The sequence below is a fragment of the Micrasema longulum genome, unplaced genomic scaffold (genome assembly GCF_059751315.1).
Source record: "Micrasema longulum isolate JH-2025_06_02 unplaced genomic scaffold, ASM5975131v1 h1tg002780l, whole genome shotgun sequence".
In the NCBI taxonomy this organism is placed as follows: Eukaryota; Metazoa; Arthropoda; class Insecta; order Trichoptera; family Brachycentridae; genus Micrasema; species Micrasema longulum.
The window spans coordinates 38832-63828 of NW_028279906.1; the positions used below are offsets into that span (position 1 = coordinate 38832).

General features: G+C 32.6%; 3 protein-coding genes across 3 annotated transcripts in view; 2 read left to right on the top strand and 1 right to left on the bottom strand.

The window, feature by feature from the left end:
- Positions 1–2335: 2335 nt before the first annotated feature.
- On the bottom strand, positions 2336–12926 carry Tom70 (translocase of outer membrane 70). The gene is made up of 2 exons (XM_088241205.1): positions 11268–12926; positions 2336–9120 (listed from the first exon to the last, which is right to left on the bottom strand). The coding sequence occupies exons 1-2, from the start codon at positions 12773–12775 to the stop codon at positions 8958–8960; spliced, it is 1671 nt and encodes a 556-aa protein (XP_088097331.1). The 5' UTR covers positions 12776–12926; the 3' UTR covers positions 2336–8957.
- A 1504-nt stretch (positions 12927–14430) lies between these two features.
- On the top strand, positions 14431–21762 carry LOC148271583 (DNA replication complex GINS protein PSF1-like). Its single transcript, XM_088241213.1, has 4 exons — positions 14431–14554; positions 16483–16582; positions 16687–16751; positions 20837–21762. The coding sequence occupies exons 2-4, from the start codon at positions 16511–16513 to the stop codon at positions 21288–21290; spliced, it is 591 nt and encodes a 196-aa protein (XP_088097339.1). The 5' UTR covers positions 14431–14554; positions 16483–16510; the 3' UTR covers positions 21291–21762.
- An 823-nt stretch (positions 21763–22585) lies between these two features.
- cact (NF-kappa-B inhibitor cactus) overlaps positions 22586–24997 on the top strand; it is a 46122-nt gene continuing 43710 nt past the window's right edge. The window contains exon 1 of the mRNA XM_088241212.1: positions 22586–23281. Within this exon, the coding sequence (XP_088097338.1) occupies positions 22857–23281 (425 nt within the window). The 5' untranslated portion in view covers positions 22586–22856. The remainder of the gene's footprint in view (positions 23282–24997) is intronic.

Sequence of the window (24997 nt, forward strand, 5' to 3'; positions counted from 1 at the left end):
AATACCTCTATTTATATATAAATAAATATATTTTTTTGTAAGTATTTATTTGCGTTGGCATCGTGGTGAAGTCGTCAGCACGCTTGCTTACCATTTGAGAGGTCTCAGGTTTGATTCCTGGCATGGTTGACATGAAATATTTATTTAAAAAGGTGTTTTCACACTAGAATGTCCCTGGAATGACACCTGAAGTGTAACACTGATCATCTAACCTTCATGTAAAGATGATCAATATGCGATGCGGTTGGTGTACAAATGCAGTGCCCTATGCACCATTGGGTGCGGAAAGGGAATGATGGTGATAATTTATTTGCAGGTGGTGGTGCCACTTTAGTATTTTTTGTTTCAAGGATTCGAATATTTTTCTATATTATTATTATTATGAGCGCCATTATATAGCGCCAATTACATAATGTAATATCTTCGAAAATAAATCTTTCTTATGGAAAAATAGCTTCGGAAATGTTTTTTAAAAACGAACTATTTTTAATTGAAATAAATAAAAACAACTTTGTTTTTAACCACTTATTTATAGTCGGTCAGGCCTCGTGGTGTAATGGTCCGCGCGTTTGCCTACCATGCAAGAGGTCTCGGGTTCGATTCCCGACATGGTTGGTATGAAATATTTATTTAAAAGTGTGTTTTCACACTAGAATATTTTTATAGTCCCTGGACTGGTACCTGAAGCGTAAGACTGATCACCTTACCTTCATGTAATAAAATTGATTGAGATATGCTGCGAATGTTTTGTTTGAAAATGCCCTAATAAGGCGAAACAATTGTCAAGAAGTTTTTATTTTTATATGTTTATATTTGTAAAAATAAAATAAAGTGTTCAGTAGACTCAAATCAGTGTTTGATTTCTAATTATAAGCCTATATAGCTTTGAAACCGGTTAATAGAAAAAATAAGTGATTAAAAACCAAGTTGTTTTTATTTATTTTGTAATGAATAACTACAAAGTTAGTGCTTCAAGCATAAAATTGTTATTTTTTAATAATGTAACTAAAAAATATTATTCCAGTAAATTTTTGGGCAAGAAGGTAGCTTATTTTATTATTAAATAACACGTATCTTACATACCTACGTATCGTATAAACAAAATAGGAGTATGAATGTAAAATTTTCTGCTGCAGCTGCTAGTTGAAGTTTGCACATATATAAATCCAATTTTCCTGTCCGTCTCGTGGTCTAATAGTTAGCTCGTTTACCTTCCTTACAAGTGATCTTTGGATCGATTCTCGGCATGGTTGACATGAAACACTGTAAAATAAAACATTTGTCAGTGTGTAATAAGTTTATGTTCCTTTAATTATGTTTATTTTATTATAATATCAAAATTTTGAATTGCTCAACTATAATATGAAAATCCATCTCCACTCTATTTCCTCATCCCTTAACCTTCTTAAGAGCTCCTTTTTTTTTCTCATGTCTGATATAATATATTATTTTTCTATTTACTGTGTAACATGTGCTCTCATTATATTTGTGAAAAACTTTAATTGGATTGTATGTACTTTTTTTATATTTTGTATTCTTATATAACAACTGTTGTTTTTCCTTAATAAATAAAAAAAAAAAACAATATTCACTTAAAAAGGTGTTGTTACACTAGAATATTTTAACATAGTTATGCAGAAAGCAGCCTGAGTGAATGTGAAACAGAGATAATAGCACTTTTGTGAAAAGAGTGAATAATTAAATCGCTACAACAGGTTGAATGTTTTTTTTTTTACTCTGGAAAATGATAAATAATGCATACATTCGTTTTTTTTTTATAATACAATATGCATTTAAACAGTTTTAAGAATTTTTAAAGTCTGGCATACCACACAACCATGTGCATTTATTTACTCAACTAAAATATCATTATTCAAATGATATACATTTTATTTGTGTCCAGGCGGATGAAGAATTCAGTTCTGTGTGTGCAAAACCCTGGACGAGTATTTCCCACTCCATCTCAGGTAAAAATCCCTTACTAGAAAATCGAGCGGAGATAAGTATGCCTCGTGTAGTGTTAGTAATCTTGGAAACAGACGATAGTTATGGATGTTTTCTGCTGATTGTAAGAATTGTTGTAATTTGAGCTTTATTGCTGAAGTTGAGAATTAACCTTACTGCATCAATATCTGTTTTTTAAGAAATTGGGACCTGTCTGCTTTCTGCACAACTATATTCTTTTCATAGTCCTTGGTCTGGCACCTGAAGCGTAAGACTGATCATCTTACCTTCATGTAGCAAAACTTTATCCTGATGCGCTGCAGGTATACCAATGCAGTACCCTATGCACTATTAGGTGTGGATAGGGAAATAATGATGAAAACAAATGTTATCAATAAAATTCAATAACTGTATTATTCTAAAACAAAAATGATCTATACAAAAACAACTATGAAGTAAATACAATATGTCGTAATAAAAGTTTTACAAGAATTATTTTACTATTTCAAATTTGCATTTAAAAGCACAATATTATAAGAAGCAATCATAAAGATTAGGTATAACCAAAGGTCTGATACAAAAAATCACCTTAATCATGATCAATCTTAATCTACATTTTATAAACTGTACTCTCAATATTAGTTTTTGCTTTCTTTATTATACCACTCGCAGGAAAAATACTTTTTTTTAAAATAGCGCATGTAAAAATTGTTATAAGTTAAACAGATACCTATTATATAATGAATACATAAAAGGACACGATTGGTTTCTGGCTTCGTAACTAAATCCTAGTTTTTATAATATATACAAGAAATCAATAATTATTGGTTGATGAAAATGTTTGTTAAGTTTTTATAAGAAAAAAATTTTTTTTCTGAAAGTTATATCTACTCCAATACAATTAATAGGTGCCATTTTATTTGATGACCTTTCTTCATCTCCAGTAGTCGCATTCTGTGCTTATAGAACATCTGTGATAAAAAAAACTAATTTTATGTATTTCAAGTATGTAATTTATTTCAAATCTCTTGATGGTGGTTGAGGAGATGCAATGTCAGGAGTATGATGGATGTTCAAAAACATCTCAATACATAGAAAGGCGTTTGTGGTCTTACATTGTTTTCCCTATTTACTTATGGGGCATTCATGCATAGACCATGTTATCCATTCTAAGTCGATGTACCTAATTCCCACATGACTGGTTCAATCATTTTTCTGATTTCTTGAGTTAGCTCACACTTTCAATTGGACGTAGTCATGCAGAAAGCGTCCAACCCTCAAAATTCTAAAAATGAGTTTAATACTGGTTTCGATAGCATACTACAATATCTTTATGTGCTGAAAACGTCCAAATTTATTTAATAGGCAAAAAAGTATAGCACTTAGAGCTTGGTCGTTTTCAGCACAAAGATATCGTGGTACGCTTATGGATGTAAAATTACGTAATTTTACCAGAAGTCGCGGAGAAATACCGTAATTTACGGTAAGAAACGAATTTGACGTACTAATTTTTATTTTTCAAAGATATTACAAATACGAGGAGCTTTGTTTTAGGACACTTTACATGACTGCAAAAACCAGGTTTAGATCCATCTGGTGGTTGTCGAGATTTATTAGAAGTATGGGACGTTCAAGGTCATTCGGTATGTACTTTTTAAACTTTTTTTTATAAAAATGGTTATTATGTTTTGAAACTTAACAGGATCGATGGACATAGGGTCCTTAGTAAAACCTTAAGTTTGTGACCTTGAACGACCACCGCTCATGCCACGATTTTGAAAAAATAATGCTTGAAATTAGTTTTTTGTGTATAATTACATCCCTGAAGGTTTTATAGAAAAAAAATATACGAATGTCCGAGAAAATAAAATTTACTTAAAAATCGTAATATTTTTTTTTTCGTAGAATCAATACTTTCCAAGATACATGTTTGAACATCAAATACATTTTATCAAAATAGCGGAAAAGCGGTATTTGCACTAACTTTTTACTAATTATTTGATAGTTGACCTACCAAAAGTCATCATCAAGTTCTCGACGTCTTAGACCTCCGCTGCTAATTTAGTTGGTAGTTCATGTCACAACTACGAGATGCGAATCTGACTTGTGAGGATGCGCAGGAGCTGGCATCCGACCGAGATGCCTGGAGGATCTTTGTGAACACCATATGCTCCAACTAGGTAGCGGACATGGAACAATGATGATGATGATGATGACTTTTGGTAGGTCAACTATCAAACAATTAGTAAAAAGTTAGTGCAAATAGCGCTTTCCGCTATTTTGATAAAATGTATTTGATGTTCAAACGTGTATCTTGGAAAGTATTGATTCTACGAAAAAAAAATATTACGATTTTTAAGTAAATTTTATTTTCTCGGACTTTCGTATATTTTTTTCTAAAAAACCTTCAGGGACGTAATTATACACAAAAAACTGATTTTAAGCATCATTTTTTCAAAATCGTGGCATGAGCGGTGCTCGTTCAAGTTCACAAACTTAAGGTTTTTTTACTAAGGACCCTATGTCCATCGATCCTGTTAAGTTTCAAAACATAATAACCTTTTTTATAAATAAAGTACATACCGAATGACCTTGAACGTCCCATACTTCTAATAAATCTCGACAACCACCAGATGGATCTAAACCTGGTTTTTGCAGTCATGTTAAGTGTCCTAAAACAAAGCTACTCGTATTTGTAATATCTTTGAAAAATATAAATTAAAAATTCATTTCTTACCGAAAAATACCGCGGTAATTTTACCGCCTTGCATCTCTAGGTATGCTATCAAAACCGGCATTAAACTAATTTTTAGCCTTTTGAGGGTTGGACGCTTTCTGCATAACTACGTCCAATAAATGCCAATAATAAATCTTCTAATTCTTCCCAAAATTGAAAAAAAAATTGCAATCTTTTTCGTTACCATCTTAGTATTTTGATGAAATGTAAGCTTGGAATCCATCATTACACCCAAACATTTCATTTCACTAACTTAATTCCGTTTTTCATTATCTACTTCTATACTTTTGTTTCCTATATTCATATATTTTGTCTTGTTTGTATTTAATTTTAATTTATTAATTTTTAGCCATAGAGATACATTATTTAGATCATGATTCAATTTCTCCATTTTTGTTTTATAATTTTTTCCTGATATATGTATTTTTTTTTTGTAAAAAAGAAATATTTGCGTTCTTATTATTTACCCAAATATTTCATTTTGAGGGCCATTTTCGACGAGTTGTAAATAACTAGAAATTGGAATCAAGTTGGAGTAGAGTGGGATTCAAACCATGAACATTCAGTGCATGAGTCCGAGGCACTAGCCAGAGGACCGCAACCCGATTATTCACGCATCATCCGCAAAGAGTCTTTACTGTATTGTTTTTCACATTGTGTTTAGTTTGTCAATATTGTTTAGTGATCTGCAGTAGTTATGGCAGAAAAGAGAAAACGAGTTTCTGTGACAATGCAAAAAAAACTAAAGGCTATTAACCAATCGGTTAAACCGAACTTTCGTTTAATCGAAACCTCATCGGTCCCATCAAATTCGGTGAAACGGGACTGTTGTGTATTTTAATATTTGCTAAAAATACTTGTCAAAAAACATTTAACCAGAGTAGTTTTACAATGCAATGCTATGTAAAACAATGTATATGACAACTTTTGCATCAACCTATTAAATACCTGCGTACCTAATAAAACTTCCAATAGTATATATTTTTAAAATATTTTAATGACTAATAAAAAGTTAACGGTTTTAAAGCGAAGGTAATGTTGAATTTAAAACTAAGACATCACAAGTGGGAAATAAAGGTGCATAAATATGAGAATGACGTGGGTAGGATTCTTCCAGAGGGATTGAAACTTAATGTTATCATAGAAAAATCATTAAGTAGTCATAGTCATAGAAATGTTATAGAAAAATCATTATGCAGCCTCCGTGGTGTAGTGGTCAAGATGCTTGACTCACACACGAAAGGTTCCGGGTTCGATTCCCGGTGAGAACACAAAAAATAAAATGTGATTTTTCTCAAGCCTGGGTGTTCTGTGATGTAGTTCACCACTGTAATTGCACCTCCTGGCCTGTTGTGGTGCAAAAAAAATGAAAATAAAAAAGACAAATTAAAAAATCTGTGCCTTAAATATATATGTAAAATCTGAAAATGCCCAAGTTTTCTTTATCATCCGACTTGTATGAAGCTACAAACAATTTAAACCAAATTAGTCTAAAGATTTTTTTTTTTCTTTATTTTGGCATTTTTTAAATCAATACATTATGTACATTTTATAATGCTTAAGAATTTATTGATTTAATATTTTTGTCCAAATTAATCTTAATGTAATCTGCATTAATCCACGATATTTGGGAGCATATTAATTTCCATGGCTCTACTAGTACGAAAAATAAATATATAAATGAAAATTTAATTTTTATAATAGTAATATCTATGCTGATTTTGTTTATGCAGAAAGAAAGATATAAAACTTTTTTACAATAATTAAAGTATCTATATTTATTAATATTCTAAGCAACAAATTGAAATTTTGAAGTAATTGATGTGGCTACTCCATTTGAAATAAAACACAAATATTATTATTATTTAAAAATAGCAACAACAAAAAATTTACATAGTTTAAAGGTCAATGAAACATTAAAATTTTATGCACTTTTTAAATAAAATCAATTATGATACTAGATAAATATAACTGATAAGGCCCTAATTCTGAATTCAAACAATGGAAATAATGTTCAGCTAACTTTTCTATCAACTAAACTAGCTGATGTTATCCTGACATTTCTTCGAGCTTAAATTTATAACAAAAAGTGAAAATATTTACTACATACAAATGTATAATGCTTTACAAATTATTATTTCCTGTATGTTGTTTTTCTTTCAGTGTCAAACCAACCATATCAACCTAATCTGGTATCAACCATTTTTAGTTCAATAAATAAATGTCTTTGCATATAAAGAATAAAGGTGCCAAGATATTTGCTGAAAACTTTACCCCAAATAGAGAATTCATATAAATCTTTTTTTTTATGTAGTTTTTCAAATAATATTTTAAAATAAAAATTTGATACATGTTTCTTTGAAATAATTGTATTAATTTGAGAGATATTAAACCGAAACATTTTTACATAAAATGCAAACTAGACAAATAACCAAATCTCATTGATAAAGGTGTTATCTGTAGATAAAATCAAGTTTTCAAGTCCAAAGTTCACCTTTTAAAGTATAGCTATATAATTCCGTAATAAACCATAACTATCATTATAAACAGATTGTACATATATGTTGGATTTTTCATAAAACAGATTTTTAATTTTCTAGCTTTGAAAATTCAAGAAAAATTGGATTCTAAAGTTGTCTATTTTAAAATAATTTAAGTACCAAATAAAAATACAATAAATACATGTTATTTAACATAAATAAACCTAATTTTAAAATATTCTGGAGTATAAATATAAGTATATTGGTGTGCTGTAGTGGAGGTCTAATGTGAAAATGAAATCACATAAGTTCGGCAGTGTAGTTTCTGTAAAAAAAGTTTCGGAAAAAAAAAACACCACTAATGAATGACCTTAAAATCAACATTTTTACAATCTAGTAAATCAATAATATAATTTGATAATAATACAAAAAAAACCCAATAACACATTCATAAAATTGTATTGATATATACCATAATAATTACGCATGTAAAATTCTTTGATGTTTTGAGGAAACTTGTAACTTGGAGAAATAATAAAATGGAAACTGTATTTTCTTTTTTGAAATATAAATTTATTTAGATGAATATTAAATTTGGAATAAAGCTATGCGGGTACAATAGATTTTTAACTACATATTATACACGAGAAAAAATAATTTGCATTTATAGTGATTCCCTTAATTATTAGGTACAACTTGAAAGCAAATGTAAAAAGAAAAAAACTGTAACATTATTTTTGTAGTGTTTCACAATATATCTATACAAAAATCTGTTTAGTTTATTTAGCCTGCCTTATAATATTTATATTGTAATCCTACCCTGTAAGGCTATCTTTCTTTGTGTAATTCCAAGCTTATTTGTATATAATTATTAAATTGAACTGTAGTTAATGCAAATAGTACTAGTAACATTTTATTATTAAGAAACATTTTTCTTCCACAATACTGAGTTTACAAAATGATTACTTTAAATTGAAACTAATAATCAGTTCCTAAACTCATCCAAACATTTGTCTTGTTGATAGTTTGCATTAGTTATCATAAGAATTTATATCTACCTGTAACAGTGATAATTTTTAAAATGGACTAGACATCACAAAACTAATTTAACATAATATATATAAAAATCAACAAATAACTGCCAATAGCGTAAAGTTTCTAGCCACTCTTAAAATAAAATAATAATAAAAACTGTAATATGATTTCAGCAATAATATTGTGCTTTAATGCATTAAATAAAATTAAGGAGTAGCCACAAATTATGGCAATCTTTTAATATTAAAATACAGAATGATGATATATTTTATTTGGGTAAATTAAAATTTACACTATACAATGTATGTATAAATTCTTAAAGAATTGTTTCTGGCTAATATTACCAAGAATGATAAAAGTCATAATAAATTAAATTTTAAAAAAAGGCTAGTGCCTAGAATAATAATAATTATATTTTTGTGTGCAAGTTCAATGATATAAATATAAAATAATTACTAATTGAACAAAATTAATTTCAAAAAACACATTCGGAAGTCATTTTTGGACAATAAATTTAAAAAATAACCCAAAAATATTATTGAAAATACACTAAAGATTGAATCCCTAACATTGTACTTAAGTTCTCCCACAAGATTTAGGGGCTCTGGCTCCGAATGTAAAATATGTGACCAATAAGCGAGTTGCTGAAAATCAAAGATAATGTTAACTCTTGGATCGGGAATTAAACAAATCTAAGAGATAACCACAAATACTGTGAAACTATCTACTCGAGGAATAATTATTATTCTTTAAGAACAATTCTACGTCGGAGTAAATGTTGTGAGGTTAAGTCCCCATCTTTCGGAGACCTTCAGTTGTGTGACTGCGGCGTCTTTCAATGCGAATAGGTGGGTCATCTCTGGTTCAGTTCTAGCCAATGTTATTGCCTTCTCGAACAGTTTAATCGCCTTCTTTAAATTTTTCCTAGAAAATAAAAAAGGTACTATTCATATATGGTTTCACCAAGAGCGTTATAGAGTAATTTAATTTGTATAGAGCAGTAATTTAAATTATCATAAACTTAATGATAATTATACATAAATAAAAACATGTAAAAATTTTAGCTTTACCACTTTTAACATTGATCGGGTAATTTTAAAAGACGTGGTTAAAATTTTTTACACACATTTTTATTTGCACACTTTCATCAATCAATACAGTGGATAATCTCAATTTATTACAGTTCAAACATAATATATTATGTGTATAATATATTATTTTTATGTTTAGTTTCGAGTATTCTTTCAAATTATTATTAGTTTTGTGTTCATGGTCTGAAAAAGTCATATTGTTAGTGACTCACCTGAATACAGAATAAATAGTTAAAATTTTACATAGAAATACTTTCATTGCACTACATATATAATAATAGGCATAAAAATTATGGGTTTAATTGCCGACAAAATTAACATAAATTATCACTTTGATTATTAAGTATTGTCCAACACTGGCCACTACTTTCTCCCCTCTTTTAGGCAGCGTACGAATCCCGCGTTGAAAAAAACTGGTAATCTTTTTCCATCGATCCACAAATTGGTCTAATTTTTTACTTCTTCATGAGAATAGAAGTGCTGTTCAGCCAGGCCGTGTGCCACTGATCGAAACAAGTGATAGTCAGAGAGGGGAACGTCTGAAGAATACAGCGGGTGAGGCAGGACTTCCCATTTTAATGTTTCCAAGAAAGACATTTTCAATCGAGAATAGCTTTATGATGAAGACACAAACCGACTAATGTTTATATGAGGTTATGTTGACAGATGTCTGAGTTTATTGCATGATGTGAATGATCTATTTATTTCGACCCTTAGAGTAATAATTTAATAGAGTTGCCCATACAGAGAAAAACATCATTCTATGATTACAGCAATACAATTTGGTAGTTGGGCTGAGAATTTCAAGGCGCAAACCAAAACCGTCCATTACATGTTTGTTGTTAAACCAAAAATCAAACTAAAACCAAAAATCAAACTAAAACCAACCCAAAAATTTGGAACACTTTTTTTCTATGCATTAGAGCTTAAGGGCTTCTCTAGAGAATTATTACTCTGAGTTTAGACCACTACTTACCGCTAAAGCCATCTACAGGAAAACAGCGGAAGAAAAGTTATACACATAATATCATATTATGATAGTGATTTTTTTACTACAAAATTTTAAATAATTCATTGACTGGTATCTGAAAACTAAATTTTATGCTATAAATGATTAAGGTATATTATATTAAAAATATTACACCAATTCAATGCTATTAATTAATTAGGTGCAGATCCTTATTTCTTTTATTTATTTAACTTTTTGTACATAATGTTATTTGTACATTGGCGGGCTTATTGCCAAATGGCAATTTCTTCCAACCAACCAATAAAATAAAAGTTTATTTTTATAATTCAAGTTACAGAACATATTCAATAGAAAAAAAAGATTAAAAAGCTAGATATATAAATAAACGTATTTGTTTATAAATTACCTTAAATCAAAACTATTACTCAATGGGAAAAGGGAAACGAGGAGAGATTAAGGAAGAGAAAGGAGATGTTTCTTCAGACGTGATTTAAACAGGATTTATCTGGAGGATTTTCTTGCAATGAATGGAGAACACTGAAATCAATATATTTTATTAATTGTCCCGGGCTCGAGTGACCGACCATTGCCATATAAAGATATGTAAAAAAGTATCAACAAAAAACTTAACGAGAGGGGTCTATCTCTTTTAAGGAAAAAATATGAATAAAAATATATCACTGAAGTCATAGCTCTAACAGTCTTTTGAGAAATTTAAGATTTTAGTAAATCGTGGTAATAAAAAAAAACTCATAAATTTGCTATTGCATTATTTAAATTATTAAAAGCAAAAAAAAAAATTCAGTTTTAGGAAAAAAGAAATATGGAAGTAAAAATTTTCACAGAAAAATTACATACTTTTACTTTTAAGAGAGACTTTTTAAATTTTTTGTTGATATTTTAAAAATATATTTTCATATGACTACAGCCGGTCATTTGAGACCAGGACACATTGTAAACTTATATATTTCTAAGAGATGTAAAAAAAAATAATTAATATGAATAAATACCTTTGTACTTCGATGGTGCCTAATGTTTCGTAGGCAAAAAGACATTTACTATCAGCATTAATAGCTTTAGTGATAAGTTTAACTGCTTTGTCTACATCCCTAGATTGCTTGAGCACCATGATCCCCCGGTTAACTAGAACGCTGGCATTCTGGGGGTCTACTTCTATAGCTTTGTCGTACAAAGCTTCGGCCCGACTAAAGTCATTCTGATCCGACAGAACTTCTGCATACAGTATGTAAGCTTCGGAGCAATTGGGAAACTTGGCTATGGCGCTCTCGAAAGATTGGAAAACACTGGAAAGATCTTCCGTGTTATTAATAAATTTCATGACAGTATATTGGGCATAGCAGTTCTGAATGCAAGCTACGGCATATTCAGGGTTAAGCTCCACAGCCTTAGCGAACTCTTCACTGGCTTCGCGTACCTTTCCCGTTACGAGGTACGCTTGGCCACGATGGTGGTGAACGTCAGGGTTATTGGGATCCAGCTTGGAAGCGAGCTCGCAATCTTCCTGACAGCCTTCGATGTCTTCTTCCTGCATGTACATAGACGCCCTCTTAATTAATGCGTTGACTCTGAGCTTTACTGAACAAGACTCGTCATCTATAACTTTAGTAAACTCGGCGTGCGCTTCTTCATACTGACCAAGAAGCAAGTTAAATGTCGCCCTTAATAACATGGTCTCTAGTTTACGAGAAGTACCTGCGTTTATTTCTTCGGTGCACAGAGGAATGATCTTATCATAATCTTGTTCTTTCAACGCCTTGATGGCTTTACCGAGTCCTGAGGTCAAGTCTTCCTTCTCACTTCCGTGAATGTTCATAATGGGATCTTGACTAAAGGAGGAAAAATATGTTTTAATAAAGTGGTTCGAAGGCATCATAGGGACTTTATCAGCCATGGCTTCTTTAGCATGCTGTTTTCCTAAAGCTTTCAGAATTCGGTCTGCCATTACTAGTGAGCCGTGAACCTGAAAACCTTCTAAGATGCAAGCGGCAGTAACGTCTTCTAGCGCGAGAACTAGATCGAGACTCTTCTCTGCAGCTCGGGACCGGCGCAAAAACGCGCGTACGTATTTTTCATTCAAAGAAAGAGCCTTTGTGCAGTCCTCTTTCACATTATCCCACATTTCACGTTTCTCGTAGCATGCAGAGCGGTTTTGATAATAGGTAGCAAGATCGATAGGATGATCTGGTGGGCATGCCTCGATAGCTTCATTGTACAAAACGATTGCCTCATCATAGTTTCCAGCGTGAAATGCGCGGTTTCCAGCGGCCTTCAGTTTTGTTGCACGATCAAGAGGCGTTTCGGGTTTGGATTGCTCTTCATCTAGGGAAATAGTTTTTTTGGCTGCTACTTCTGCCAACCGCTTCTTCTCGGGGTCTTCATGTCTATTTTTTAAATAGAGATAACCTAAACCTATCGCGATCGGTGCTCCGAGCAAAATTGCCAATTGCCATTTGGGGAACGAACTTCCTGTGCTTCCAGTAGTCATGTTTATGAACATAGGTTAAATAATTAAATGTTCATTCATTAAAACAAGCAGACACTGTTGATTACCAAATAAAATACCAATCAAAATACCAATACCGAAAATCCGACAGAAGACAGAACCAGAGACCATACGCGACAGAACTGTGGCCTTATTCTGTAACTAATTCGTTTCGTAAATTCATTCGTATCGTAATAATGCGCCAAGCTATAGAGGCGCCCAAACGTAGGAAAACCATTCTATGACTATTGGGTATTAAGTTGGCCACAGTTCGCAGCAAAACAATGGGCTGTACTCGGGTCGAGAATTGCCAAATGGTTATTAATTTGCATTGTAAATATTTTAAAAATGTACCTTTGTATTTATTATTTTATTTTATTAACATAAACGACAAATCTGCCTTTTACAAACATTTATAATACATATATTTGTAATAATATTTTATTTATTTTTAAAACATAAATTTCCTTTTACCAAAGATTTATTTTTTTAAAAAGAACCTAAAAATGGGTAAAGTATGGTTGCAGGGTTATCCCAATTTATTTTTCTGTAATTCGCCTATATTTATTTTATTAAACTGAAAATACATGGGTGTGTTTATTTCTTTATTTATTTATTCATTTTATTTACAATATACTTAGGTTACATTTATTTATACATAAATCCCAACTCCATCGAACCAAAATCCTGTGTTGAGTTTGTTTGTTTGTCCGTCACATCTCCGAAACGGCGAGTCATATCGGCCTGAAATTTGAACACGTCATTTTAGATGCGATTTCAAGGTTAACATAGCTATTTTCGAGTAAAATTTGAAAGTTTTTTTTAAGCAACATAATACATGTGTCGGGACAAATAAATGCCAAAAATCAATGTTAATCATGGAAAAATATTCGAAATCTACGAAAACTGTCTCCTTTAACACCTTTGACGCTCCTACAGCTGCAACCAAACATACTGCAATTCACCATAGTCGATTTTTATTTATTATAACGTAAATATCCAAGTTATTTACAAACAAAGCCATCGATCGAACCGTTATGTTTATGTTGTCAAACAAAACAAAGTGGCCACCAATTTGTTGCTAAGCAACAAACCAACATCGCTTGCTTTCTACGAAACATAGTGATAGGGCTTCTCTATAGGTTCACGCATTATTACTCTGAGCGAAATACGATTTTGATGATTACGTTAGAATGAGATAGATATATGACGAACGAACAAGCTTACGAAACGAAATTATGACAGAATAAGCTAGCTGGATAGAATCATAGATCACATGTACTATATAATCTGTGGATCACATGGACCAGAGATTAACATGGACAGAACCTCAGAACCCCAAACAGAACCGAAAAACTTGTATCAAGGGATGACGATACATCGATATTTTTAAAACATCGATTTACCTTTGAAAAATGTCAGATAAAATATCAATGTTAGTTTGGAAATAAAAACGATAAATCGTTGGATTTCGTTGTATTCCTAAAGAAACAGTTTTATTATTTATCGATGGAAACTATTAAAACTACAACAAAAATTTGTTACTTTCATGCGTTTCATATTAGTTTTATATTACATGTTGCTATTTATTGTAAGTATTAGGTACTTTAAACTAACTTTTTCAAATGCAGAATCAAGTATTAAAAACATTGGATTTTGGCGATTCATTTATTTAATTTAAAGCGAAAACATCGCGTTTTTTAAACAATAATAATAATAATATTTTTTGTTTATTGTTGTAGACCCGTTTTCGTGATTGATCACTTCAAGGGCGCTGTATAAAAAAAAGTAAATGTAAGCGATCTTATAATTTACCTTTACATTTTCGGGCCATTTTCTTTTAGTCGTAAATAACTTAGGCAAGTGCCTGTGATTATTTTAGAAAAGTTAAGCTATGTGCAAAGTAGACTCGAGAGTGGCTCAATAATTTAGGGGCCACATGAACTGAAGTATCCTCTTATGATAGAGAAAATCCAAAAGATATTTCTGAGATACTCTACATGAACGAGTGCGTGTAGCGGATATTATTCTTGGCTCTACCCGGCCAAGTTTCTCCAGGGTATGCTTGACTACAACAGTTTAGAGACTAGAAGGAATGTATATTTGACTAGGTACACATTTTTATTGATTGTTGCGTGGTATGGTCGATAATTCTGAGATTATGATGAGCATTGGTTTGTATATGTTACTGATAATTACTTAAGACAGCGTCAGCATAGATTATTTCAAATCCCGATATACAGGACCAACCTGCCGATGGTTATGCCTGTTGGAAAAGCTACCACTATGCTGAACAACATATCTCTGGATGTTGATATCTTCCATGTATCCGAAGGGGTTTTCCGAATCAGGATTCTCGTATTACTCTGACAAGAGTCTTTTTTATGTATTTTTCATTTTTAAAATATGTACGTTTTAAATTTTAGTTATAGTTTTTGATTTACATGTGATTTTCAAATAAGTAAATTGAATTGAAAATCGTAAAAACATCAATGTTTTTTTAACGATGTTCATACTTTAAATATAGACATCCCAAAGTATAAATCTTTTTTAGACGAAGTTGCATTCTTACTTGTAACCAGAGATTTTAAGATTTTACCTTGTGTCTTTCTTCTTTCGCATTCTGCTTAATATAGAGGAGATCTTTAAAAGTTATTCGAAATCATTTTGGAAAACCAAGATTTTTTTATTATATTTGGTTTCAATTAAAAATAAAACCTCCCCTTGGCATGGGAAGAGGCTACCCAATATTATTTTTATATGAGAAGTGGCTTATTCTTCATCATAGCGAAGAGATTACTCAGTGGTAATAAATTACTATGGGCAGGATCTGTAGACCGCCTCCTTTGGTAACGTGTCCACTTTTTCACTGCTGGGAATACTACAACGGCCAGGGATCGAAGACATAACAATACTTTTATTGGATGCCTCTGATAACGAAAGAAGAAATCAAATTTCCACACAGAGATCGTCTTTGGGAAAAGAGGATGGAGGAAATTCGATATGTTTTATTGTACAATTTGTACACTCTTTGGAAGTCGTCGTCTTCACCTATGTGTTTTTTGACACATTCACTCGATTTTAGACCAACATCACAATCAAGGTATTTTTTTATCTACATATTGCTTTATATGGATGAGCCCAATCGAAGAATGTGTATTTCTGGTTTTGGTTTATATGAGATTTGTTTGAAAAAAAGTCCTCTTTACAATTCCGAATGATTGGAGTAGACTTATTAGATTACAAACATTTTTTTTAAATACCGTACATTTTTTAGCATTTCCATTGCAACACGAGTCATAACAAGTAGACCTAATATCGAAATAAAAAAAATTGCGTAAATGACGGTGATTCAAGAGGAAAATGTTTGGAAAGTAGAATTTCAAAGATCTCAGATATCAAAAAGTTCCATAATGTTATAAAAACTATTATTTTCTAAAAACGAATGTTATCCTAACATCCCCAGTTTTCTCCTCATCTGATTCTTTGTCTGTGGTACTGGAATGATGAACGCAGCCCCAAACGCAAGTACAGAAAATTTCCCGCGAATCTGATAAATTGACTATGAAATATGAATTGATTGTCAAAAAAACGTCAAACATCGAAACTTCAAGTCACATGAATATATTTTTTTCGGAAATAAAATAACTCATTGATCGATTGTGCTTAAATTTTATGTATTTACCTTTTTTATTTAGTTAACTGCTATAATTTTTTTACAGATCCTGTACTCTGTAATCTACGATTAAAATGTTTGCTGAAAGAGGTATCGAGCTCTTAAAAGATACTGAAAGATGTGCTGATGCCATACCACCGTACAATGTAATATTTTTCGGATATTATCACTATTAAAAAATAAAGATTGATTCACATCTGTAGGTATACAGATTTTTGTGTTTTAAAAGAAAATATTTTTTTCTTTTTAGGATGATGCTGTGCGGAATATTATTCAGGAGATGGATATTTTGTTCAAATCTAACATGTCTGATGCGTATGTATCTATTTTACTATTTATTCTCGATTTAAGGAATTGCAATTCCTAATATGAAAAAATTTACATCCATTTCAAATAATGGTTATCCATTTGTAAAATACACTACGCAATAGCATGCATCTCAATATTTATTGTTAATCAGCAACTTGTCCCCAAAAAACATTATTCAATTCTGTATGAAAACATTATATACAAATTTGGTTAGGTGGCTGTCCTCACTTAGATAACTAAGTATGACCAGTGCTTCTTCGGTAAGTCCCCACATTTAGGTCAGATTTGATGATGCGAGACACACTTCGAGTCGATATATTCATCTCCCTGGACAAGATTTTTTGTTTACGGAGCGGATTTCTATGAATTCTGCTTCTGACAGCCTTAATAGCTCCTGGAGTCCGCACAGTTCGAGGACGTCCAGATATTTGTCGGTCTTCAGCACTTTGAATATTCTTGAACCGATTAATAGTTTGATACACAAACTGGCTACTTATACCTAAATTTTAGGTTGTTAAAAATGTCTCCCGGCTTCTTCCCAACTTTGTGTAACATGATTACAGCGATTCGGTTTTCTTTAACACCCCACACCATGTTTACTCATTGACGTTCAACGACTGACTAACTATAGCAATAGCATAAGGGTTTGTACTTTACCTGAAAAAAGGTTACGGGTCGCTACCTGCTATTGTTTACATTTTATGAATTTTTGAACTCATGTTACAGTATTTATAGCAGGACTAGGTATAGGAGATAGGAGCTAGATTGCAGTACGCCTTGCAGCTACAGAGCGCATGGACAGTAAGAAATCTAGCCCCTATTTACATTTTTTATTTGATAATGAAGTTGAGAGTTTTGGAGACATTAAAAAAAAAAAAAAAAACAAATTTATTAAAATAGAAGTTAGATTACAAGTCTAGCAGTTACTGAGCGCTTGGACGGTTGAAATTCTAGACCCCATTCACTTATATAATATTATTATGGTATACTGTGTTAATTTTCTTTTCTTTGTTTGAATTATGGATGCATTAATACACGCTTCTGCCGATATGATACCTGCATGGATAGTGAATTTAAAAGAATATTTAAACTGTAAATAAGACAAACGAAGTTGCTTCCATAAATTTAATTGACTAAAAAGAAAGATCTTTTCAAATTAAATTTAACTTCCCAAAGTTTATAATGAACATTAATAAGATGCTCGATTTATGTTTGGGATTCCCAGTTAGAGCCTCGTTTATACAGCTCTACAGACTAAATAATAGTTACATCACATAAGTTTCCTTATGCGCGAAAATTGAAACGCATAAAAGTACTAATGTACCCATTACCAGGTCTAATGCGTAATGATCACATAAATAGAGTCAGAGGGGGGTTTGGCATCTACTTAAGTGGTGGTATTTATTATTCTGTCATCACAAAATCGCTTTCTTCCTCAAAAGGTTGTCCAGAGTACATATTTATAGAAGCAAACTTCAAACCTAACTATCTTCTTTTTAGCTTTGTGTATTGTCCCCACCAGAATGAATTATTTCTTAGAATTTCAAAATACTGCTATAATCACTTTTCTTACAATCATACTATAACTATGGATGACTTTAACACTTGTCTTCTCAAAAGGGACCATAGAAACAAACAGCTCGAGGAAATACTCTCTATACTTCCTCTTAAACCAACACTTCACGCTGTATCATCCCATACACTTCTTGGTGTTGTTTTTACCACCTTTCCTCATAAAATTAATAAATACAGCCAATTGACTGCTTCTGGATTTTCGAATCACGAAATCCTCTATTTGATATATAAAAAAGACTGTCCACGACATCACTTGAAGATATTGCTTCCTATAAATTTTCGCAATATTAACAAAGAACAATTTGAGATTGACATCTCTAACATAGACTGGAAGAATATTTACGAAACAAACAACCTTGATCTAAAAGTCAACTCTTTGAACGGTACGATAGTTGTCCCGTTGCACGCCCTTATTGGACAAGTGAAACTGAAATATCCTCCAGCTCCCTGGCTTACCAATGACATTTTAAAACTGATGGCGAAATGCGACCTAGCTAAATTCAAACTCAAATCAATCAATTCTATCCGTGGCTGGAAAAAATTTCAAACCTTCGGAATCCGTTGCAATAAATTATATAGGAATGCTAAAAAAAGAGACATTAAATCACCACTTAATAATCAATCTTTCCCACGTTCTTGGAACTTCCTATATTCACTCGGGGCGGGCAAAGCTATTTCCACTGTGGATAAAAATAATTGGTTGGACCTTAACAGACACAACTTGCATTTTTCTTTGCCTCTTGTGGTAATTGACGAAGCTTTAAAATGTTCTTTGCTATGTAATATTAACAATTCTCAAAATACCAACAAATCTCAGTTTCGTTTCTCCGACGTCGATGAAGCTTTCTATCAAAATTAAATCCTCCGGCAGCGAAGAATTGAGCTTGTCAATGATCCATATGATTTTGCCTTTTATTATATCTGTTATTACTCATATTATTGATTATTCCCTCACATGTGGTCACTTTCCAACCCAATAGAAATTTGCTTTTATCATTCCACTTCCTAAAAATGGCTCCCTAACATCTAAAGAAGATTATAGAACCATCTCCAGTCTGCCTTTAGTTATTGAACGAATAGCCTAAAAATAAATTCATTTTTATCTGGCACTCCATAATCAACTTGACCCTCTGCAATCTGGTTTTCGAGTTGGACACAGTACTTCTATAGTCTTAGTTTAAATAACTGACAATATCAGACAACAATGAATGATAAACGTTTTACGCTCTTGGTCCTTCTCGATTTTAGTAGTACTTTTGACTTTCTTGATTTTGACCTGCTTCTTGCCAGAATCGATTCCTCAAACCTATTTCCATCCGTGATAATTGAATCTCAGCATATTTACGTTGCCGTCAGCAGTGCGTCACGATATAAGATTGAATTGATCTTATCGCCGGTATGCCACAAGGGAGAGATACTTTCTCCATTTTTATTTTCCCTTTTTATCAAATTTATAACCCCAATACTCCTCTGTTCGTACCATTTGTATGCTGATGATTTGCAATTATATATTCATTTTAAACCTGATGACATTGATAAAGCATATGAAGTAATGTCACATGCACTCTAGCATATCTCTTCATGGACAGAAAATAATGGACTTCTCATTAATCCAACAAAATCCCAAATTGTACCAGTTGATAGTAAAAAAATGTATTCGAAAGTGGATTTTTCACACCCTCTTTTCAAAATAAATGGCACAGAATTTTCAGTCATGATTTTAGTTAAAAACTTAGATATTTTCAAAAATAAGCATTGAGGGTGCCGCAATCAGGTTAACGAAGTTAGTCGTAAACTTTATAGCAGTTTGCACTCACTTAAAAGATTGCATAATTTCTTGCCAATCAATTTTAAGCAAACATTAGTCCAGGGCTAGTATTTCGAACGCATTTACAGCACGCTGTGATGTGTATTTAGTATGTAAAAATGTGCTATACCGCGTTACAATTGTATTTGGAGTACCAGCCCAGAGCTTACTTCTTCCACCCCTTGACTATACATATGTGTATTACCATGATGCTAATTCTGAACTGCTCGATAAGTTGTAACGATTGCAGAATGTCTGTATACGTTATAACAATAATAAGATTTGGCTGATTTATATTACGCCATTTTTGTGAAGAATTGCCTCAAGTGTGCTTTACAATTTTATAGTTAAACTCGCATTCTAACTAAGCTAACAAAACATATTATATTTACTGATTTTAAAATTGAGGGTATGATGAACGAAAGAAGTTAAGAATTTCGGGAAGAGGTTTTAATTAAGGAAGCAATTTATATATAGGTAATTGGTACATAATAATACACACCCAAATATTTGAATTTTGGTAGCCATTTTCAACAAAGTGTAAATAATTTACTATAAGAAAATGGAAATCATGTTGGGGTAGAGTGGGGTTCGAACCTCAGACCCCTGATCCCTGAGTCCATAACACTATCCACGGGACCCACAACCCGGTAGTTAAGGTGTACATTACAATTTATATAATGCAATTTTTGATATTTCTAAATTTCAGAAATGCCACCACAGACAATCGAGCTTTATGGTCCACAGTTCAAGTCAGACACACTGCCCTGGAGCGAAATAAAAGATGTCTCCTTGCATATCTGTACAATAGGCTGATGAAAATCAAGTCCATGAGGTGGGATTTTGGACCGGTGTTGCCACCTGAAATCAAAGAAATGTTATCGGAAGAAGAATTTAAATGGTTTTCAAAATATTCTTCAACATTGGCAACATTTATGCGATCTCTTGGGCAGGATATTGGATATTGGGGGATCGATCTTACCGAGAATATTAAACCTCCGAAATCTCTTTACACTGAGGTACTCTGTCTTACGGACTATGGAAAATTGGAGCTAGAAGATGGAGATGTTGTGTTTTTAAAGAAAGACAGTCGTCACTATTTACCCACTACAGAATGTCAAACACTGATTCGCCAAGGAGTCTTAGAAGAACTTATATCATAAAATGACTATATTTTAACGAAATAATTAACTAATACCCTATTCTAGTTTTAAATGGTTCTCTTCTAAGTGATAACTTCTATTTTTAGTTTTAATAATATTTTATAGTAATAAAATGAAATAGTAGTCCAACAATGTTTTGAGTATGTCCAAATATTTGCAGACAGGCTGGATTTCGTCCCTAGGGAGTTATTCAGATCTAAATTGGCCAATGACAGGTCATAAGCCCTGTAAATGCCTTCTTTTTGGGTGCCTTGTCAGGTCTCCTCAACATTGGCGACCACTACAGCGAAAGCATCTTGGTCCTGCTTTACTCTTATATTCCTCAGCCAGGACAACTGCTTCTTGGATGTACTCGCCATAGTAAATGTAAATGCCCAGACAACAAATTTAGATCTAAAATAGTGGTGTTTGTGCACAACATACAGCAATATAAAATATGGACATATTAAATAAAGACAAAATACCACATAAATACAGTCTATTCTATATTTTTCCTGGTATAGCCGAAGGCCGAACCCGCAAGTAAATTAAATCTTCTTTATTAGGGGTTCAACACTTGGCTACATTGAAAGCCACTTACCCGGATCTTTTTTGAAGTCGCGCCTACCCAGTAAGGAAACACGATTTTTTTTAAATAATGAAAGTATATCCATGAATGTTAGATGCATAACTCAGAGTGCCACGTGCCACAGCTGTTTTGCTCTATCGTGTAGAACAAAAGTGTTGCAAATTTTCGGTTTAGTTTAGTAGACGTGTAATGGGTAGTTCCGCGATGCGCTTGCGATTCTCAAACTAGCACCTGAGGCCCATTGTTTTGCTGTAAATTATTGCTAATCTCGTGATTAATAATCCTAGAATGATTTTTGTTAGTGTAGGTGACTACAGCGGTAGCACCTTATTACTCCGAGGTACATAATATATCTTAGCATAGTATATGTCTTAGAGAAAACTCTACATTCTAAAACTCAGTGCGGTCGGCGCAGACGATCAGTATAGTTTTTTAATCAGTCGATGACTGGAATCTATGATATTATATCACATTTAGGAGGAGAAAAATACAATATGTCCAAATTCTGCTAATAAAATATCACGTGTTGGCGCGTATTTTTACTTGCCTACCCACAGTACCTACCTATGTGTAATTTGGTTCGCTATGTTGGTGTTAGTGATTTTTGATAATCGACAATATTCTACAATCGCACATCCCTACCGTGTGAAAGAGATAAATGCTTTGATCGGTGTTTCGCTTGCAGTTATGTGTTATTTTTGTCGTATTTCAAAACTGAAATTTCAATAGTAAAACGAGGATCGAGGTGTTAGGCGCGTCGTCGAGATCGAACGAATTATTTTCCGAAACAGCTGCTATTAATTTGATTTGAAGTGTCATTTTATTTTCAATATAAAATATGTAAAGTGATTTTAACGTAATTTTGTTCCATTACAAAGTTTCGTTTAGTTTTTGCCTATATTAGGCAGTAATATTCTTTGAATGTTTGTATATTTGTAAAAACGTTACGTCTTTGTGGTAAAGTATTTCTCATAATCGCATTTTCGAAGTAGTAAAAGATGTGTGATAAACCGGGATATGGTGCTTATATTAAATCAAATCCTAAAAAAACCTCATTGGATGATGGAAAGAGCACCATCGATGAGGATTGTAACGTAGATTCGGGAATTCTCTCGGGTCAAATCAGTGAGCAGTTTTCCACTGAAGAATTAGAAACACCACAAGATTCTGGTCTGATCGTAGACGAAGCTCAGGAAGAAGTTGACGATAGGGATTCCATGAGATTAGACAGCGGAGTAGTTCTGCTCTCAGAGTCATTCTCAAGCATTAATTTACGCAACGAAAAACGCAATGATTTAAGTTTCGGACTCACAGACATATCCAAGGATGTTCCAACATTAAATATCATAGGACCTGAACACAAAAACAGTACAGATCCCGAGCCGTGGCAGATTTACTTCGAACAAGATGATGAAGGAGACACGTAAGTGACGTTTTACCTAACCTCTTTGACATTTGGCACTAGCTGCAAAACTCGTTACCAAGATACAATGCCTCGATTGAGGAAATAATGTTTAATTTCTAAGTTCAATAAAACATGCATTATTTCTAGTCTACGTTATGTTTTATTTTCGAGAAAATTGTTTCGTATTTCCAACTATTTTGAAAATACGAAAAGGTGAAGTTTCCAAAATAAAAATATGACATAACGCGTTTTCTCTAAAATCGCTTGAATTTCTCATATTTGTACACACACTATTATTAATTAAGCGAATATACTCACAACGAACCAATTTATTGGGATTAATAATAAAATAATTAAGTTAACACTTGTTTTTTCATATCGTTGCCGCCTCGTGCAGTGGTTAGCGCGTTTGCCTACCATGCACGAGCTATAAGGTTCGATTCCCGGTGGGTTTACATGATTAACATATTTATTTGAATTTATGTCTTCACATCGCAATATTGTTTTATCCTCTTGACTGTCACCGTAAACATAAGAATGATCGTCTTGTATTCATGTATACCTACATGATATATAATAAACGATCGAGATTCGCTTAGATTGTAGTACCAGTGCCATATGCACATATATTGAAGCGATAAACACGTTTGGCTACCAGGCGCGTGTGGTGAATATTATCATAGGGATGCTGACAAAAAATAATCGAAGTCTTACTTTTAGTAGGCATGATAGATGATAAGGCATCTAATTTAAAGCAATATAAGTAGCATAGAATCACTTTTGTAAAGTGCGCTCGAGGTATTATATTACGAAAACGATAAGTTTCACATAATAATAATAATTAATCTAATCGTCTATTAATTTACCGAGCACGGGAACCGGCGCGTCTAGCGGTGAAGCTATAAACATTAGCACAGTACCAAAATGGCCAAATTTCAACAATATGCTATTCAAATCTTTATAGTATATGTTATTTCAGTCGTTTTTTATTTGCATTACACGAGTTGGATGCTCGTACAACAATATGACAATGTTATGAATCTTAATGCGCGTGCGCAAAAATTCGAACATTTGTAATAGGAATGGACTCAAAATGAAGAGTAGTATCCAGATTCAAAAGCCGTGGTACCTTGATATAGGAAATGCGCATACGTAGGTAGGAATGTATGCTGAAAAAATTGTTTGAATTTGTCAATCACGTGCGTTTGAATATTTTTTGTGACCATTGTAGGAATATTTGTAGATTTTTTTTTCAAATTTATAATTTTTAATAATAAAGTACATATTATTTCCAAATATTCAGGGGATGGCGCCGCATCCACAGTATGTTGAAGCGAAACGCGTCTGTTGGCTACCGCGTATAGTCGCGGGTTCGATGTTGATTGCCGACATTCCGAAATGGTTGAAATATTTATTCAGGTGTTTTGTCATTAAAATATTTTTTATCTGGACTGCCATCAGAAGCGTAAGACTGGCCATTTGACTTCGTGCAACATAATATGATTGTCATCGTCATCAAAAGGGCATTGCATTGGTACACCAATCGCAGCGTACAATGACATGAAGGTAAGATGATCAGTCTTATGGTTCAGGTGCCAGTCCAGGGACTATGAAATATTCTAGTGTAAAAACACCTCTTGCATGGTAGGCAAACGCGCTGACCACTACACCACGAAGCCGACTTAGACGATACTCGGTTGTTTTTAAATTATAATATTCTAGTCTCGGACTGGG